The sequence below is a fragment of the Acanthisitta chloris genome, unplaced genomic scaffold, assembly GCF_000695815.1.
Source record: "Acanthisitta chloris isolate BGI_N310 unplaced genomic scaffold, ASM69581v1 scaffold4913, whole genome shotgun sequence".
NCBI lineage: Eukaryota > Metazoa > Chordata > Aves > Passeriformes > Acanthisittidae > Acanthisitta > Acanthisitta chloris.
In genome coordinates, this window is record NW_008665284.1 from 48,247 (window position 1) to 61,076 (window position 12,830).

Below are 12,830 nucleotides of genomic sequence, written 5' to 3' on the forward strand. Positions count from 1 at the left end.
ATCAGACCAGCTGTGGCTAGACCACTTCCAGGCTAACCCAGTCCCTTATGTGCCCTGCAATCCACATCACAGGCTCGAGGAAAAAGAGAAGAGATACCTACGTGATAGTGAACAGAGGATCTGATGTCCTGTTAAAGCAGCTTCCAATTCCCATAATGTCACAGCAGCTTCTCAGTTCCCACTGTGCTGTCCTACTCTGTTCCCCAGCAGAAAGCTTTCCTACGAAATGCCAAGTCACCCAAATCCTTAGGGAGCTGTTTGGGTGGCTCACCCAGGGCACAATCTCTTGGTGACTGCAAAGATGCCCCAATCCATGTCCCTAAGTGCAGAGTCTGACAGGCTCTTGGCAGCTCCCAGAGCAGACAGAGCAAACCCGAGTTCAGCAGCTGTTGCACAGGGCAAGGGGAGGGGAAGCTTACTGGGGGTAGTGCTGACCTCAGAACACTGTATTTATTTTCCATCTAATACCTAGAGAGGGAAGGTGGAGACTCAGAAGGATCAAAAGCTTATGCTTGAACTTACTGTTTACTTAGCCACCAAATGCCTAAGTCTTTTACCTTTCTTAACCTGTTAACAGATCTCCCACCTGTGCTTTACAACCTAATGTGTTTAAAAAGAGGGAGAGATTATTTACACATGTTCCCATCATCACTGATCATTCATTATCCAGACTGCAGCTCCAAGGGAGGAGGAGGAAAACCATTTATTTGGATGGTGGAGATTTTGCCTGGTTTAACCACCATCAAGTCTGGCTGTTGTTATGAACAGAGATCATGAGCAGGCTAGGAAAAAGCTCAGCTAAAAAGAGACACTGATCAGCATTCACTTTACTGCACTGTGTCATGCACTCTAGATTGACTTCAAAACCCAACATGGGTTTGGGTACTGAAACAGCTTAGCTACCACACACTGTTTTCACTGTATTCTCTTGAATGTTTTTCTAGCAGTTTATCAGAGATGTCTTAGTCAAGCCCTGAGACAAAGTGATAAAAATAACTTCTCTCCTCCAAACCCTACCCTCACAAGGGAGGGGTTTCAATGCAAAGCTGCTTAGGGAGAGGAAAATAAAGCACCAAGCTAAGCTTAAGCAAGATGTTTAAACAGCAGAATAACCACCACTCGTTATATTCCCAAATTCCCTTTTTGTATTAGCACATAACAGGAGTCATTTCCCATTGACAGCTCTCATATTAACCTGCCACTTCCAGTCACATTTGGGGCTAGGGAAAACAGAGCTGAGCTTCCTGAAAGAAGAAAAATGTAAGAAACTCCATCTCCCATTGCTGGAGGCAACTCTCAAGTGCCTTCTCTCCCAGCCCACAAAATCCTGCCCTTGCCTTGCCCCACACTGCTCACCAGCACCACTGAGGAATGATGCAAGAACCCAAAGTCCTGAGCCAACCCATCTTAGGTTTTAATCTAACTCAAGATGTTTTCATCCAAATGCTGGATAACAACCCGAGTTACTAAAATACCCTGGGGATAAATTTAATCACTGTGACATTGCCTTTAATAACAAGGCTGATTGTGACAGTCAATCTGCAGCCAATCCTGTCCCACGAATTCCAGTGATATTGAATTACTGTGGAGCTCAGAAGACACTTGGGAGTGTGTACTGTCCAGAATGAAGTTACACCTCTCTCCAGCATGCTGGGAACCACTCCCCTGGGGATATTCTGCCTGTGCTCAAGTTTCACTGAGGTGCTTACACAGCTTTTCACATCACTGACAGCTATGCCAGCCAGAACAGCAGCATCATCCATGCTCTACAGACAGAGATCCCAGACCCAAATCAACTGACCTGGAGAATCTTAACAGAGATGCTTTAAATGTGCAGCAGCAACCTGAGCCCCTGCAGGAGTCACAGCCCCTTCACACCAGGCAATGTATTTTGAAAGAGTCTTTTCCACTGTAGAAAGGTCTTAATCAAAATAACAAGCACAATGCACAGGACTGGAAGGCAGAAGGGATGGTCACCCTGCAAGGCAGCAGGCCATAAATATCATGTTAATCCCTTCAGAAAGGCACAGCTGTAAACCAGGCTCAGCTCATGGTGGGTACAAACCCACATTCCATGAAGATTCACACAGGTTACCTCAAGGAAAACCAGCACAAAGATCCTGCAGGAACTACAGGTGAAACAGACCCTCTATGCAAGAAATTCTAGATGCTCTAATCCCCCAGCAAAGCCTTTCCTGAAGCACTTCCAGCACAGGCTAAGGAGAGGCAGTTCTGACAGATGGCAGGCGGATGCTGACTGCTCAAGCATGAACCAGACTAAGACAAGGACACTGGTGAGGGATCAGGATCACACAGACCTATTTCAGGAACTGTCTTTACCAAGATTTTTCCTTTCCAATCCTATCCTTGACAAGGCATAGCTCTTCACAAACCAGCTGTATCCTTAGAGCTCAGCTCTGAGCTGGGCTAAACGCTCACTGTCTTTTTTGCTAACCTCCAGAGCTAACTCAGATCAGACTCTTGGGAAGGCACAGTGGGTGAGATTTTTACACTAGGGCTACTAAATGTGAACTAAAACATGTGTGTGCACCTAAGGCTCCTCATTGTCCTGCAGACAGAAGGTTTTCCCACCTTTGCTCATCTCTCAGAGATGTTTCTACACAGCCTTTAATGGCAGAATAGTGTCCTGAGGAGGTACAGAAGCACCAGTGAGCACTGAAGTGAAAGGTCTGGTTATCATCCTTTAAACATGAGTGTTCAAAACACAGGCCAGGGATGTTTAGTGAAGATTTCTCTTGTTTACAGTTTGCATCGTGTAATTCCAGATAAAATACATGACTGAAATGCAATCCCTATCCCACAAATCAAACAGAATATTCCAAATTAAACATGGGAAGGCCTAATGTAGGGATAAACCTGCTGTTCTGCATGTACCTGGGGCAGTTTTTATCTGGTAAATCATAGTGGGGCTTTTATACAAGTAAAATTCCATTAGTTCATTAATAGATCAATAAACTCCTATTAAGAAATTCAATTTTTTAACCTGTTAGAAAACAAAAAACATCATCACAAAAGAGTCAGATTTGATTCCTAATGTTCCTCAGCATTTCTCCTCCCCTCCTAGCAGCTTCCACTGCCCTTGCATAAATAACACACGTTGAAGAGGTCACTATGTAAATAAAGCTGCATCCCCTTTATTGCCCAGAAACCAAACACCCAGCAGTTGTCACTCAGCTGCTGGATTAGTTCAGGCTCCCAGTGTGAGCAGCCGCAGACAGATCACTAAAGCTGCCCTGAATGGGTCTGCACTGCTCAGGCATCCCTAAATGAGAGCAGCCACTTGTTCCTGTATCTGATTTCCAAATCCAGTTGGTAACTAGACTAGACAGAGCTGGTTTAAGAATTACAGCTGAAAATAACTGCAATCTCTGTTTTGACTACAGGATAAAACACAATGTGAGAAAATATTTGTATTTCTTATGCCTGATTACACAAAACATTTCCCTGTGTGGTTTGCTGGCTCCTCCAGCTCCATTGTTCTCCAGGGAAAAAAAAAAAAACAGGACTGGGGAAAAAATTGTTAAGGTTGTGATTTATTGGTGAGTGAAGCCTAGAAAATAGCCTGGGTAAAATGCACCACATCTGCTACTAAAATTCAGCTCAGCATCAGCCCTGGGCAGGTGATGCATGCAAAATGCCAGTGCTGCTTTTGCACTTGAATGTAATAACATTGATGTTTTGTATGAGAGGAAGATTATCTCAGAGCTGATTGTTTGCAGAGCTCACCAGAGTGTGCCTGATGATTCCAGCCCTAATATAAACCTGATGAGTTTTGCTTTGCTGCTCTGCTTGGAGACACTGATTTATCTTCCAATTACTAACCATCTATTCAGCAAATGATACACAACTCTGGAGAAAGGCCTTCAGTGAAACTGAGCTGTTCATCCTTTCAAAGCTTCTCCCACAACAGCCATAAAATGCAAACCAAACAAGACCAATAAAAAGTAACAACTGCCAGAGGTCACAAAGAAATTACCTTAAACAGCAGAATTTATAACACCAAAAAAATAAAAATCAGTATTCTCAACACCAGAGGTTCAAACTCAGGTCACTAAGTCCTGCAATTGCCTTCAGGTAAAGGCATCTTCAAAGCTTCTTTAGCAAACTGATTGGGAACCCTCTGCAGTGTCTGTCTGGGGTTAAATCCTCCTAAATCCTGGGATTAGTGCCCTGCTACAAACAGCAATGTGCTGGCCTTGCCTGGGTTCAGCCACACAGGTGCCATGCATGGCTCTGGCAGCAATTCACTGCACATACCCACTACACTGGGATCCCTGAGGTTGTCCTGCCACAGGTCTCAGATTCCTCTGTCCCAGGATCAGCCATGGCAGCAGTTCCAAGACTGGATGCTCTCGCACAACAGGCTGAGCATGGAACCCAGGGAGGGACTGCAAACTCCTAGCTCATCTCTGGGTCAGGAGACAGTTGATGTGACAGCTCCACTCCCCAGTTCTGCACTTGCTCTCACTGATGCCAACCCAAAGGCTGTACCAGCAGCCTCTCCCTCATTATGCAAACCAAGACTCTGGGATGCTGTCAAACCTGTTGGGCTGTCTCCATCCACTCCCCTGACAAGCTTTCTGGCTAATTAACACTCCAGTGGGCTCAGCACAGCACTTTGCTTGGGCTTTGAGAGCAATACACTGTTGTGCTTGAGGCTCCTCCTAAAGAACCTAAGGATTCCCATTCCCTGCCAGAAAAAGGAGGTGAGAGAATCTCAGTCTCTAAAGGAGACACATCCTGTGTTTCACAGCCATTCAACAACAAAACCCAAATCTACACAGCATTTACCATGTCTTTTTAAATACACAGCTTTATTTTTTCGGGGCCTTGGGGAACTGCCAAAGGTTTTATCTTCTACTTTATTTAGCCATAAAAAAACAAAAAAGAGAGATGAGTGATCTAAGCAATGGTCTAAGTGAGTCATAAGCATGCAACTTCTGTTCTTCGAAGTGGATGCTGCATGGCCCAAGGCAATGTGTCTCTACAGCTCAGACCTCACTTAGTCCAAACAAATACTCTCCATGGCATTGTTCAAAGATGAACCATGCCCTTTGTTTCACTTGGGTTTTTTTACATCATTCAATGCTTAATGCACAGCAATCTGTGGAATACTGGACCAACAAATCACAGGATTACAACTGCTTTAAAGCAAAGATGTTCCCCCTCCTTCCTGCTCCTGCACTGCAAGGCCTTTCTGAGCAAAGCTGTTGGAATTTGCCAGTTCCCTGTATGGAATCTCTTGCACAAAACACACATGCACTGCAGTCACAGCACTGTGCCATCCAACCCAGTCAAATGCCTGCAACAAACCCCATTTTTGCTCCCAAAGCTGAGTGACTTCTAAGAACCACAACAGCTACTTTTCATTCATCTTTAAAACTGCAGCTTTGCACAACTGGAATCTTCTTCCTTGAGGGTTTCTAATCTCTCTCCATCCCTAAACTCAGCTAGATTCAACACCTGCCACGTAGGAACAGCAGGAAAGTTGTCTAATATCCAATTATGACTACTGCTGCTTTATCCTTACCCTTTATTGAGGCTCCCAGAAACCACTGCCACGTCTGACAGGCTCATGCTGTGTCCCTGATGTCTCTCACACATATCCCTTTGCCTTTTTCCTTCTTGTTTTTATTAGCTGCTTGGTGTTAGAAAGATCTTTGCTCCTGCTAACACACACTAATGGAAATCAGAACAGTGCTACTCTGACAAAGACTTGGGATCAAACACTTTGGCCTTTATCAGATCAAGTTAACCTATATCACATCTTCTCCAACCACTCAATGAGCCACACTCAGAGGAAGAAAAAAAAAAAAAAGCAAAGGAATTCAGGAACAAAACCAAGCCAAGCCAGCCAGAAAGCCACCAAGAAGCAAGCACCATCAGACACCATGTTCTGCTCCAGTGGGCATCCACCTCCAAGGAGCTCTCCAGTGCTTCCCTGACATTCCAGAGGCTGCTGCAGTGTTCTGGGAAAGTCAAACAACTCACACAGCACACTACTGGCTCTGGCAAGTTTCCTGGCTGCTTCCCAAGCTCTCTTTTCACACTAACAGCAAGCACTCCACTGCCTAATTCAAACAGCAGCCTGGATACAGGTCAGATAGAAGCCTGGAAAGGGAAAACTGCTCTATTTACATCTTCCACCATTCAGATTCCTTAGAAAAGGAAGGAAGTTCTGCAGAGGATGAGTCCTGAGGAGGAACTGCCTTGCAATCTGCCTTGTGATCAAGGAGAACATTCTGGGGTGTTCCTGAGGAGGTCAGGGAAGGCCACAGAGCTGGCCTGATGCCCACGCAGCTCCGTGCAGGGCTGGGAGATCCCAGGCAAAGGGCTGGAAACTGCCTGCTCTGCAGCACTGCAGCCTCTTCCAGCAGCTGCTGCCTACCTTTGAATCCTTTGTCTTTGAGTATGAGCAAGATTATGTACCTTAAGCTCAAACAAAAGACATGAGCAGGCACCCCTGGGTAGCTACGTGGAGATAGCTATAATAGTAATAGAAAGAGAAAAACCCCCACATGTCTATTTTTATAGAGATGTATATTTTTATACATACACGAAATCATGAAGCTCATTTTACAGCAGGACCTGGCTGCCTTGTCATATTAACACAAGCTCCAGAAACTCCCTAATCTGGTGGATGAACACCAGCCTCAAAGCTCAGAGGGGAGTTGCTCTGGACAGCAACATCCAACCCTTTACTAACAGCCAGTTCTGGCCCAACCACATTGGCACAACTCTGGTAATCAGCTCCAGAGAGAGCTTCCCATATGGGAGGAAAAGCAGCTGCAAATCCCACACCACTGCCTTTAGCACAGTAATTACACTTTTCATTGCACAGACGGATGCAATGCACAGTGATATTTTCAAAGGGAGGCAAAAAAAAGAAAATCAAGAACAGAGACAAGCTGATTTCTTATTACTTTTCCTGAAGGCAAGAGGATTATAAGATTCATCTTCATGCCCATTTTAGGAGGTGCAAATAAAACTACTGGTGAGACTATTTTTGAGTTCTTCTTCAGGATAGGATGACAGATCTCCATGTTTTGGCACAGCATAGAATTACAGGTGCTCTTCACCTCCAGGGACAGAGCAAGAGTCAATGAGAAGGTGATGTTCATCAGTATAGACCCCATGAAATCAGCAATTTGGGAGTGCAAGATTCCTGTCAACCTCCCTGTGGCCACTCACTTATCTGAGAGCAGCAAACAGCAAAGCATGGCTAAGAAATTACTTAATCAGGCGAAGAAAGGAAAACCAGAGCAGAAAAACACTGAGTTTTCACCTTAATTTAACTTTTCAGACAAATCCTGCTGATTTCTGTTGTCTCTTTCCAAGCAGCTCCACCAAAGTGCCCAACCCAACAAATCTAACATTACATCATTCTATAGAACAGTGGCCCCAAAGCTTTTTTGACCATGCAACCAAACCAGTACCAAAACACCCCCCAACACACATTTATTTCTTTGTGACTGATACAGACATGTACCAGTTAAGTTCTACCATGTCACTCCTGCACCTCAACAGATCCTCCTGCACACACTCCCTGTGTGGGAGGTCACTGGTTCAGATCAGAGACCCCCAAACCTCAGGGTGGCTTTAAACACTTACGGCTGTGAATGTGCTGTCTCGTAGCGCTCGAAGGAGTGAGACAGGTCATGTTTGTTGTTCATGTAACACTGTGTGCACAGGTCATAGTCAAAGCACATTTTGCACTTCCACCGCATTCCCCGGATCCCATGCTTCTTGCAGCAGTCACAGATGATGTTAGGGTGACGGACACCTGGGAGAAAAAAAGCAAGGAAATGCAAGATCCATACAAGATCCAGAGAAACTGGGGGTTTAAGGGTTGTATCAGCATGTTTTAAAGAGGAAAAAAATCAGCATGACTAGAGGAAATGGTCCTAAACTGAGACAGGGAGATTCAGATGTGATGTTAGAAAAAATGTTTTCCCTTTTGGGGTGTTCAGGCACTGGGATATTTCCCAGGGAGGTAGAGGAGTCACCACCTCTGGAAGCATTTTAGAGCCATCTGGATGTGGCACTGGAGGATATGGTTTAGTGGTTCCAGCAGTGACAGGTTAATGGTTGGACTTGATGATCTTAGAGGTCTTCTCCAACCTTGATGGTTCTATGATTCTGTAAAGATAAAAAAAACATGTACTGTGTGTGCTGAAGCTGATGCAAGAATATGAATAATATGAAGTGATATGTGCAGTATTAAGTATCCACTTCCTGGCTTGAGGGACTCTCATCCTGAAGTCATGTCAGGCTAACAGAATGACAGTCAGGAGGACTGTTTGACTCAGATAAAAGCAGAAAGAGGGAAGAAAAGCCTTTGCATAGAGGCAAAGAGGAGTTTCTCTGCAGTGAACTAGCTGAGTTCTTCTCTGCAGAAGAGTGTGGCTTTCAGTATTTAGGGCCTGGGCAAATCTACTGCAGCATCCTTCTACCTTTGGGCACCCCTGGGTCTCCTTCTTCCTCTCAAGCTATCCATAACAGCCAAGATTGTCTCAAAACTTGGAGAAATGACCAAACAGAACACCAAGGGCCAAGAAGTGCAGATGGCAAACTAGCTGAGTTCATGGCAGAGAAGGGGCAAGAGGCAAGGGGCAAGAGGCTCCACCAGCACTTGGGGAGGTGTGACATGCTGAAGGAGTGGGTTGACAACTCCAGTGCTCCCTGGCCGTGCCATACTCACCGATTTGTGCGTTGTCATAGAGCAGAAGGTCGTAGGCCCCTTGGAACCCGGTGCGGTAGTTGGTTCTGTTGCCTTGATCCCACTGCACCACCACAGTCTTGTCCGGCGTGGTGGGACTGCCCGTCCTGCCAATCTCCACCACGGTGCCAACGTTGCCTTCACCACTGTCCTGGCTGCCCCACTTCCAGTCCACTCCACGGACTACCCTCATGCCAACCTGCATGCTGGCATAGGGGTCCAGGTCCATGGGTCTGCACAGCAATCCCTAACGCTCCTCCACGTGAAGGGGTTTGGAGACAGGCAGTGTGGGCATGGGCAGCAGCATGGTCAGCACACCTGCAGACACAACATGTCTATGTTAAGTGATACCACTCAGCACAGCACCTTTCCCCCACAATGACCTGGCTGCAGAGAGGCCTGAGCTGCTGAGAATAAATCTGTGCTTAATTCAAACCAAGCTTTAGCAGAGATGGGAATGATACACAGGCTAACCAAAGGCACAAAACCATCTTCAGAACCTTACTGCAGAGCGTGGCCTATGAGGGAAAAGAACTGGGCAAGGAGTCTTTACAAAACTCCAGTTCCTGCCCTTCGTTCCATACTAAGGAATACAACCAACAGCCACTGGAGACACAATGACAACAGCAACAGAAAGGCACAAAAAACAGAGTTGCCTGAGCAGGGAGATTGGACCAGAGGACCCACTGTGGTCCCTTCCAGCCTGACCCATCCTGTGATGTTGTGAAGGAAATACCCAGGAAAACACCAGCAGCATATTTCAGCAATAAAAAGTCAACACTAATCTATTTTTCAGGAAGACCCTTCATAGGCATCTTATCACTTGAAACTGCAGTGTTGAGTTTCATGTGCCCTGAAGGTTAGTTTTGGTTTTGATTTGGGGACACAGGAAGCTTTAAAACGGCTTTTAAAAAAGAAATATTTGTCTGTTTCCCCGAAGTAATTGAAGCTTTTAAAAACCTGCCTATGCCAGATGAATTTCCATCTTTTCCTGCTATTTATCAATGAACTCCAGCAGGAACAGGAAGGGCTATTGCTTACCTGCAACAAGCACAGCAGATTTTGTGCTGGGATCAGTAAAAGCTTGGGATAGCCTGCCCAACTGTTGCCATGACAACGGGTAAATGAGGTGAATACCACACAGATGCATCACATCCTCAATCTGAATTAAATCAAATAGATTATCAAACCCTAGTTTTTCTCTTTACCACAACAAGGCAGAAGAGTGTGGCTTTCAATATTTAGGGCCTGGACAAATCTACTGCAGCATCCTTTTACCTTTGGGCACCCCTGGGTCTCCTTCTTCCTCTCAAGCTATCCATAACAGCCAAGATTGTCTCAAAACTTGGAGAAATGACCAAACAGAACACCAAGGGCCAAGGAGTGCAGATGGCAGAACTGCAGCAGACCTTACCCAGTGCCATGCCACAGAGCCAGCTCAGCCCAGGCGACAAACCCGGTCCAGCTGATGCTGAGACATGGCAACAGGAGCAGCTCTGGGCCCTGTGACGTGCTGTTCACGCTCCCACCTACCAATAAAGCAAGTGAAACCACTGAGGCCTAAAAATAAATCCTTCCTCCAGCCAAACATCCCCTTCTGAATGTATGGAGGAGTAGCTTGATGCAAAATCATGTTTCTAGCGTTCAGAAAGAGGCTGATTTCTGCTCAGCTTTAGCATCTCTGTAGCTTCAGAGTTTTCCTGCCACGCATCACTGTGAGATCCAAACACCTGTCACATGAGCACAACATCAAACCCCAATGTCCTTGCAAACTTCATGTCATCTTTTGTTCTAATCAGCACTGAAAGGTGCCTTGGGCTCCTCTTTCATTTAGGCTCGTGGAGGTGGATGTAACATTGCAGGGCTGAAGGTGCACCAGTGTTTACTGCCACTATGAAAGCAGAAATTATCAAAGAACATCCTTTTTAGAAAGTATTGCAGAGCCTAATGAGATTTGTGTGATCCCTTCTTCCTCCAGAGCTGAGATGAATAAAATGGACTATTTACTGCTTTAACCAACAAACAAAACTGCCTTTTTTTTTTTTTAAGGCTGCTGTGAACAGTCAAACAGAGAAAATAAAGGGGAACATCCAACCATGCAAAGGTACAAGAGAAGCACAGGTCAGTTATTGCTACATGTCTTTCCTTTACAACAACCATCACCACTCCTCCTGCCTCACCCAGGTGAGCTGCTGGTAGGTGGGGATAGGTAAGAACAGTGGGAAAAGGAATTGCACGTGTAGAGAAGGAAACAACAAATGCCATAAGATATTTCACATGATGCTAGAGAGGCACTCCCCAACCTGAAAGAGTTTTATGCCATTTCACTAGACCTTCTTCCTCTCTCCAAGTGTGAATGAAACATCACAGGCCTCACAGTTCTCAGCATTTCAAGGAAGGCAATGCCAGTTCCTACAATTATTCATCATGAAAGAACATTCCAGGCTGTGCCACAAACCCATAAAATCTCAGTCTCTGCAGCACAAAGGAGGATAATCCCTTGCTACCCAAAAAGAGCAGAGCAGGCTGGCAGGCTGTATGTCACGACATGAGCTCAACAGAGCAGTCCAACAGCAACCTCAGCTCCTGGGAAGGTGTGAGCTACCCACAGGCAAACCCACAGGCAAACCCACACTCTCCCTGTGCACATTCCCACTACTTCCAGAGGCTGCTGTAGCTCAGCTGGGCACTTGTGATGTTGAGTACTAGTGAATGGAGCTGTGTGTGCTGCAAAGACCACACCAATCCCTTGCAGGCTGATCTGAAGACCTTCTTCCTGATGTGAATATTCCATTTTCCACACCAGGATGCACCAGATGCATTCTGCATTCCCATCTACTCCGCAGGGGCGATGCATAACAAGAGTAAAGGCCTGTTCAAAAGCTCTAGGAGATGAATTACAGCGCTCTTGCAGCCTGAACCTTGCCAGAGCAGCATTATTTACTTCCTAAGTGGAAATGTTTCACTCATTGAAGCAAATACTCCTCCCCTGATGCTGTCTGGGCCATAATTATTCCAGGGAAGGATAGGTACAGCTGCCAGAAATGATTCACAGAGAAAACATCAGTTTCCCATGGGAATTGAAAGTAACTATGGACAAATAATCCATTATAAGGCACAAGATTATTTCTGCATCTTGATCTAACATTCTGACCTTGTCCACTGTGACAAAGAGAGAACAGCCCAGGTGTAATCCATGAGTTCATCCTTAGGAAATCCTACTAAGGCTTAACTGGAACAAAGGGAAAGTCCTTTGGCACCTTCAGTCCACAACATTTTAGCTGCAATAATTGTGGTAACTTTCTGCCAACATTCAACAGCTCTGTTGGTAGAAGGAGCTCTAGTGACAACCCAATATTCACCTCGTAGGAGGCAAAGGTTGCTGCTCCTCTGGCTACACAGCAAACAGAATTGAGCAGTGGTGTAAACAGACTGACAAAATCAGTGCATGGAACTCGGTGCTCACATTATTTGAACAGCATGGCAAACAGAGGAAGTGGCTGAAAAAAGCAGTTGGGGGTTTGGTTTTTTTTTGCTTTTACACATATTTTGCAGTTTGAATTGTCCTCTCAGGTGAATTGCTCCATCTCAGACAGACTTGCCTATCCAGGAGATGCTTCTCTAGGCCAATGCAAATCACCCACTTTTCCAGAAGAGCAGCACAAGTTCAGCCTTTGACATTTCGCTCATTTCTGAACACCCTTTACGAACACACGTGAAGACACCAGAACTTTTACTGCAAGGCCTTTTCCACAGCAGCTCCCACGAGCCTGAAACTCCCAACTCCCCCAACCAAATCCTAAACCCCCGAAGAAGCCAGCATGACACTAAGTATACCGAAAACAACATTAATCCCCATTTCTCACTCTCTTCGTTCTCCTTGACTCTCCTCCTCGGGTACAGCCTGTTATTTTGGATATCGTACCTCTGACAGCCAGAGCTCCGCAGCTCACACCGAGCATCCTCCCGTGCTATTTTCCGAGGATCGCAAAGCACTCGCGGGGTACAGAGCGCTGGAACCGAGCAGAGCCCGCAGGGGCTGCTGCCCCTCGGCCGCGGGGATAGCCCAGCCCAGCCCAGCCCGGCCCGG

The 12,830-nt window shown here is 45.9% G+C and overlaps 1 protein-coding gene across 3 annotated transcripts in view; it reads right to left on the reverse strand.

Moving 5' to 3' along the window:
- The window catches only part of MIB2 (mindbomb E3 ubiquitin protein ligase 2), a 26,933-nt gene extending 17,914 nt beyond the window's left edge, over positions 1-9,019 (reverse strand). For 2 of the 3 annotated variants that reach the window (XM_009071659.1, XM_009071658.1), the window contains exons 1-2: positions 8,723-9,019; positions 7,633-7,804 (exon numbers count right to left, since the gene is read on the reverse strand). In XM_009071659.1, coding sequence (XP_009069907.1) covers positions 7,633-7,804; positions 8,723-8,969 — 419 coding nt within the window. In that variant the 5' untranslated portion in view covers positions 8,970-9,019. The remainder of the gene's footprint in view (positions 1-7,632; positions 7,805-8,722) is intronic. The other variant, XM_009071660.1, reaches the window with a different exon arrangement.
- Positions 9,020-12,830: the final 3,811 nt, after the last annotated feature.